The 7,500-nt window shown below is 47.1% G+C and overlaps 1 protein-coding gene across 3 annotated transcripts in view; it reads left to right on the top strand.

The window, feature by feature from the left end:
- The window catches only part of LOC134068734 (insulin-like growth factor 1 receptor), a 78,589-nt gene that overhangs the window by 51,147 nt on the left and 19,942 nt on the right, over positions 1-7,500 (top strand). For all 3 annotated transcript variants that reach the window (XM_062524470.1, XM_062524471.1, XM_062524472.1), the window contains 4 exons: positions 625-748; positions 1,863-2,092; positions 2,292-2,459; positions 3,845-4,049. In XM_062524470.1, the coding sequence (XP_062380454.1) occupies positions 625-748; positions 1,863-2,092; positions 2,292-2,459; positions 3,845-4,049 (727 nt within the window). The remainder of the gene's footprint in view (positions 1-624; positions 749-1,862; positions 2,093-2,291; positions 2,460-3,844; positions 4,050-7,500) is intronic.

Below are 7,500 nucleotides of genomic sequence, written 5' to 3' on the forward strand. Positions count from 1 at the left end.
TATGAACTGAGAGAATACATGGTTCTACATCATTGTTGGCAAAATTATCATGATAGCCTACATATTTCAGCCATATCTGGTTTAGTCTTGAGTAGGCCTAGGTTACTTTTCTATAAATGAGTTTCTTTAGGCCTTATAGACTATATTGTAATATTTTATAATGTTTGAAATATATTTATCAATAGTTCTCAAAAGTCATCAGATGTCGTCATTTAAGGGGTTATTTACCGTACCTTAACTATATACACGAGAGCAGCAGTTCACAAACTTTTTTTTACACGGGGGGTGGGGGGGGGGGTGGCGTATATTTTCCTGCTTTTTTGTCCTTTGCCAATCACATCCCTGCACACGAATGTACACATTAAGGCTATGTCCTCATCTCACCGCCTAATATGCTGAGTCATATACTCCTTTATTATTGTCCACACACACACACACACACACACACACACACACACACAATCAGTTTTGTTTTGGTCATTGAATAGAAATGAGAAAATGCACTCAATACTACTTTACCTCTTGGTAAACAGATCTGCCTTGCAGTTAAGAGACACTGTTCATCTGCATCGATGTGTGTGTGTGTGTGTGTGTGTGTGTGTATCAACACACTTCTCTCAACAGGTGAGAGTGGGAAGCTGATCTTCAAGTCCAACAGCACCACCAGCAGCAAGATCACCCTGACATGGCAGAGGTACCGCCCTCCGGATCAGGACCATGGCGGGTTCGTGGTGTACTACAAAGAGGCGTAAGTGTTTCCTTCCCCTAATAGTCCTCTACGACCCCTAATAGTCCTCTACGACCCCTAATGACCTCTGATGATCCTTAATGACCCCTAACAGGGGAGCTACACCAGGCTACACCAGGTGTAACTGATTCGTTCGAAACAAGTAAAATCAGAAGACTGGTCTATTTTTTTCAAATGTACGCACCACTGTCGCGTTTGGTGTAGCTAGACGTAGTGTAGCTTCCATTGATTATAGTGAGTTTTAACTGCTACAACAAACGCTTCCCGAACAGAACGCTTCAGTTTGGCGCCTGGTGGTCTCCCATGTAATGCACCTCTGTGCCTTGCTGTGCACCTTTGCTGTATTGTGCTTTACATGTGGGGGGCAGAATGACATGTAAGGCAGCACAACGTGAGCTCTGCTCTGTCAGACCAACTTGACGAGGACAAATGTGTTAGGAGTCTGTTCCTTAAAAAGGCAGTGCCACAGAGCCACACATGGTCCAAAGTGGTATTGCAAGGGAGATGCCGCGGGCTGACTGGCTAGTTAGCATACTCACTATCCACCTTATTCCTTAACCCGGAAATCTGTACTGTTTTCTACTTCCGTCCATTCTGTTTACATGCGTTCTCAGTCCGCTAACTAGTATATGCTTCAAATTAGATTTCTTTCAAAATGTTGACAATTCTGCCCTCAGCATGGATATACTACATCATATATAACCAATATAAAATGGAAAAGTTTACTTTTATATGCGTAATGATGTTAGGCACTGTCAACCGTCACGTTAAAATAGATACAACGCAGCTTCGCTGGAAATAGATAACCGTTTTCTTAATGCTGAGGCGTTATGGCGACGTCCATTGTTGGCTACGGAATATCGTGAATAGTGGATGTAGACAGAGCAGAGATTTTTTCAACATTATGTGAAAATATTTGCTTCTTAATATCCTGTTGCCGTTTCCTGCTAATTTCGTAATTTTTAAACGTTGCAATTAAAAATGTTAACGTTTGCATTTATCAAGTTACCTTATGCTTTTATCCAAAGAAACTTGAAAATTAGTAGTAACATTCAAGCTCCATGGCAACCACCTTGTTTTGACTCCTGGGTTGTTCTCTCCTCTGCGCTTCCAGATCTTTCCAGAACATCACGGGGTTTGACGGACAGGTCAGCTGTGGCCTGAACAGCTGGAACATGCTGGACTTGGAATCTCCGAAGGACCATAACCGCGACCCGGAGGTGCAGCTGAGCCACTTGAAGCCGTGGACGCAGTACGCCATCTTTGTCAGGGCTTTCACCCTCTTGCAGGACCGCAGCCACGACGCCATGAGCGACATCGTCTACATTCGCACCAAAGCGTCAGGTGAGAGAGAGAGAGAGAGAGAACCCCCCCCCCCCCCCCTTAAAACCTTAAAACGCCATCGAGCACCCCCCCTAGCCCCGTCGGTTGCTTGATATTGATAACATTGACATAACGTTGCTGTCGCTTTTATATGACGTTTTGTATGGATAACTGCTTCAACTAATGTACTCTTCTGTGCTACGATGTGGTGTGTGTACAGAGCCCTCGATGGCCATGGACCTGCGGGCCTTCTCCAACTCCTCCAACAAGCTGCTGCTCAGGTGGTCCCCTCCAGTGCACCCCAATGGCAACCACACCTTCTACCTGGTGCGCTGGCAGCAACAGCCTGAGGAGCGCACGCTCTACCAGCACAACTACTGCGCTAAAGGTGAGCAGTTAGCTTAGCGCTCTACCAGCGCAACTACTGCGCTAAAGGTGAGCAGTTAGCTTAGCGCTTTACCAGCGCAACTACTGCGCTAAAGGTGAGCAGTTAGCTTAGCGCTTTACCAGCGCAACTACTGCGCTAAAGGAGAGCAGTTAGCTTAGCGCTCTACCAGCGCAACTACTGCGCTAAAGGAGAGCAGTTAGCTTAGCGCTCTACCATCACAACTACTGCGCTGAAGGTGAGCAGTTAGCTTAGCGCTCTACCAGCACAACTACTGCGCCGAAGGTGAGCAGTTAGCTTAGCGCTCTACCAGCACAACTACTGCGCCGAAGGTGAGCAGCTAGCTTAGCGCTCTACCAGCACAACTACTGCGCCGAAGGTGAGCAGCTAGCTTAGCGCTTTACCATCACAACTACTGCGCTAAAGGTGAGCAGTTAGCTTAGCGCTTTACCATCACAACTACTGCGCTAAAGGTGAGCAGTTAGCTTAGCGCTCTACCATCACAACTACTGCACTAAAGGTGAGCAGTTAGCTTATTCCTCGGCTAGCCCAGACGGTCCTCAAAAGCAAAACAATATATAGATGGCCCTCACAATAACCAAGATAAAACTAAAAGTAGTACAATTACACTGCCTAGACCTCAAAGGGTTAATGCTCTTTAGGTGATACAGATCATTTATCTGTAGGCTATCCTTGATGTAATTCTATGTTAGTCTACAGTTATAAATCCATATCAGACACACATTCAAAAGTATTTATGCATGTTATAATGCAGGGATTCCCAAACTGTGGTATACGTACCATCGGCAGTACGCAAGCTGCTTCTAGGGGGTATGCAAGATGAGAGGAGCTATGGTGCAGAGGTGTTAAAAATGGGGGGCGAAACATTTACTGGCCATACAACACAACAGGAAAAAAGTAACAATAGAATTCTGATTGCACGCTTATACAGTAGACTCTTTCAACAAGAAAAGCCAAAACAATGCTGGAATGTTCTATGTTGCTCCCAAACTACTTCCTCTGCATGAAGATAACATATGGAATGTTAAAACGGAAACCTTGCGGTAACAACTATGACACTGATATGGAATGGAATTGTCTTGATACGGTCTATAAACTCAGTGACCTGAGGTACATTCAAATTTGGCCAAACGGTGGCGAATGTTCGTGGTAAACATGTTTTCTTTGAACAGTTACATTTGAACGACTTAGTGTTCACGTTCCATTCTAACGGTAATTGCATTGTTGCTTTCGTCCAGTTCCACTGTATGTTTGGAGAGAACTATTTCCCCAGACTGTTTGCGATTGTTCTCAAACGTTCGGCGAAAGCTCAAGGCTAACGGAATTAGAATTTTGAATGCGCCTCTGGTTCTGTGCTCGGTCCGCAGGCCTAAAGACGCCGGTCCGCTTTGCTGCCACGCGAGCGTCGGACGGCGAGGAGGACACCAAGCCCACGAAGCCGGACTCGGCCGCAGAGAAGGGCCCGTGCTGCCCCTGCCCCAAGAACCCCGAGGAGCTCCAGGACGAGATAGACAACGCAGCCTACCGCAAGGTGTTCGAGAACTTCCTGCACAACTCCATCTTCACCCCCAGGTAAGGCTGACGTGTGTCTATATGCCTGTGACGTACGTGCGTGCGTGCGTGCGTGCGTGCGTGCGTGCGTGCGTGCGTGCGTGCGTGCGTGCGTGCGTGTGTGGGTGCGTGCGTGCGTGTGTGCGTTTGTTTGGAAATGAACAGTTAACGCTACTGAGCTTGCTGAGTTCTTGCGTTTACATACTCACCCCTCAGTGAGTACCATACACAGCTAGCGTTGGTGAGGGGGTGATTGCTGAAAGTGACAAAAATGATGGGTGGGCTTGAAATTGCATAAAATCCCTGACTGCCTTTAAACACAGAAGTAAATCATCACATTCCATGCATCCATTGTGCACACAGTGTGTCTACCTGTCATACACACAAGCAGGATACATTTCTGAATAGACACACAGACACACACACAGGTCTGGAGACCAGATTTCACATAAAGATGTACACACACACACACACACACACTCTCACTCACTCACACACACACACACACACACACACACACACACACACACACACACACACACACACACACACACACACACACACACACACAGGTCTGGAAACCAGATTACACTCTTTCACATAAAGATGTACAAGCACACCCACACCCACACACACACATGCAGTCTGGAGACCAGATTGCACGCTGTCACATTAAGATGTGCCAACACGGTAACAGAGTAGCTGCGTTCACTCACTCTGCAGTCCCACAGGATCATGCACGACGGAGTGCATTGTGGGACTAGTGTTGATGGCAGAATTCAGGTACAGTATGAGCCAGGGGAAAGACTTGGGACTCAGAGAAGACAAACAAATATGTATTGACATAAAAAAGGCAAGGCAAGTGGAGTTGGGTAATGATGCCTGGAACAAGATAATGTCTTACTGGACAGACATGTATAAAATTAATTAAAAACAGATTTTTTTCTTTTCTTTTACAGAATGTTAATCCATGTTTTACATAAATAGACCAGTCTTCCTCCATTTTAGTCATGGCACTTTTTCATGGGAACAGCACTGAAATGTAGCTAGTGTACATGCCCATCTGAAGATGTGGTCCAGAAGTGGGATCAAATAGTTCCTACTTTTGGAGGAGTGAAAACCAGTTCAGTTCTGTGCGGAGTGCTACTCCGTGCCAAGGTGTTGGGGGCACGTGTGTTAGGACTCACATCTGGACCTTCTCATGTTTCCATGTATTGAGGGCGCGAAACAAATTACACACACACACATGCTGTACACATGCAGATGCTGACAGGACATTAACCCTGTTTATGTGCTTGTGTTAGACTACATCTGCAGGTGGCTTAGATGTGTACTTGGTGTGTGTGTGTGTGTGTGTGTGTGTGTGTGTGTGTGTGTGTTTGAGTCATAAAATTATTCTAAAATTCTTAATTTTTAGTGTGTTCTGTATCTGCAAGCTGATGTAACCTTACAGCCAGGCAGTCAGTCCACTAGGAGCTGGAATGCTGTAAAAACATTGCATTGCACATGACACACACACACACACACACACACACACGCACACACCCTCTCACCACCCCTTCATTGTTCTGTACTGTAAGCATTAATCTGCACTCTGTCCTTCTGGGGTGGTTTGTCATGACTGGCTGTCGAGGAAAAGGCAAGTTCCAAAGAGTGTGTGTGTGTGTGTCTGTGTGTGTGTGAGAGAGAGAGAGGATATGTCGACCTGGCCTGGGCCAACCAAAGCAGGTCTAACGGAAGCAGAGCGATGCTGCGGCATGCAGCCAAACCTGAGCTGGCAGAAGGAGGTGGGAGATGGCGTCTGGAGCAGCAATTTCCGTGTGTGTGTGTGTGTGTGTGTGTGTGTGTGTGTGTGTGTGTGTGTGTGTGTGTGTGTGTGTGTGTGTGTGTGTGTGTGTGTGTGTGTGTGTGTGTGTGTGTGTGTGTGTGTGTGTGTGTGTGTGTGTGTGTGTGTGTGTGTGTGTGTGTGTGTGTGTGTGTGTGTGTGTGTGTGTGTGTGTGTGTGTGTGTGTGTGTGTGTGTGTGTGTGTGTGTGTGTGTGAGAGAGAGAGAGAGAGAGAGTGAAGAGACGCTCGCCTCTTCTGAGCCAACTAATGCTCTGAGCTCAGCCGGACCTGTTCTATCTGAAAGGCAGGTGGAGAGGAAGTCTGGGACCAGTTTAGTGTGTGTGTGTGTGTGAGAGAGAGAGAGAGTGAGGAGACCTCTCCCAGACCTTAGCCAACTTGCAGAGTTGTAGCCAAGTCTATCTGGACCTGTTCCAACTGAAAGGCACATGAGAGTGGGAAGTGTGTGTGTGTGTGTGTGTGTGTATGTGTGTGTGTGAGAAGAAGACTAAGGCTGCTTTGTTGTCAAGAGACAAGTAGGAGTTAGCACCAACCCCTGTCGTTCGCCTGACCCCTTCTCCTCTTCCTCTCCCGCTGGCCAATGTGTTCTTGTCCTCTTTTCTCTCTCTGCCGGGTTTTCCCCATATCAGTGGACGGTCCAGCCAAGCCGTGCTGCAGTAGCTCTTGGGTCTCTGCTCTGGAAAAGCGCTTAGCTGTTTCACTGTTTCGCCAGCACAAGCTTTGATGAAAGCTCAGGATCACACGTTGCTATGGAGCACAAGTTACTATGCAGCACAGAAGCAGGGCTGTCCAGAGGGACGCTTCAGCATGTTGCTATGGAGTACAGTGGGAGGGAAGCTTCAGCATCACATGTTGCTATGGAGTGCAGTGGGAGGGAAGCTTCAGGAACACATGTTGCTATGGAGTGCAGTGGGAGGGAAGCTGCAGGAACACATGTTGCTATGGAGTGCAGTGGGAGGGAAGCTTCAGCATCACATGTTGCTATGGAGTGCAGTGGGAGGGAAGCTTCAGCATCACATGTTGCTATGGAGTGCAGTGGGAGGGAAGATTAACGGCCACATGTTACTATGGTGCACAGTGGAGGGATTTAGTAGATTTTATCTAAAGTGTCACATGTTCCTGATGACGACTAATTAAAGCTTTACAGCCAGGCTGCACCAGCAGTGTAACTGAAGCTTTCAGTTCACAGTTCGTGAAAACAGTTTTCGAATGTACACGCCACTATCACGCCTGGCATCGCCAGTTCCGTTAATTATAGTGGAAGTGACTTGGCACAGTAGCAGTGTGTCTCCGAAGATTCTGGTCATGGCTGAAGGATGAATTAATCAGTGCATGACTGAACATGAAATGCATGTCCTCGGCCACAGAGAATGTGTTGCGCTTGACTCCTCCCTCCTGGAGTCCTATCGTGTAAGGAAGTACCGAACATATGCAGGAGTGTGGTTCATCCCGATTGTCAGAGGGCTAAACCAGAAAAGAGGCCTAATCACCCCTGCTTGTCGAGTGTGTGATCGTGTGTCAGAATCAATTGCTTGACAAGTGGATGTGATGCGACCTGTGTTCCTGTTTAGCCCTCTGTCGTTCGGAATAAGCCTCATTACCAGAAGCTATTGATGGAGATATTCCTC

This window comes from Sardina pilchardus, chromosome 21 (genome assembly GCF_963854185.1).
Source record: "Sardina pilchardus chromosome 21, fSarPil1.1, whole genome shotgun sequence".
Classification (NCBI taxonomy): domain Eukaryota; kingdom Metazoa; phylum Chordata; class Actinopteri; order Clupeiformes; family Clupeidae; genus Sardina; species Sardina pilchardus.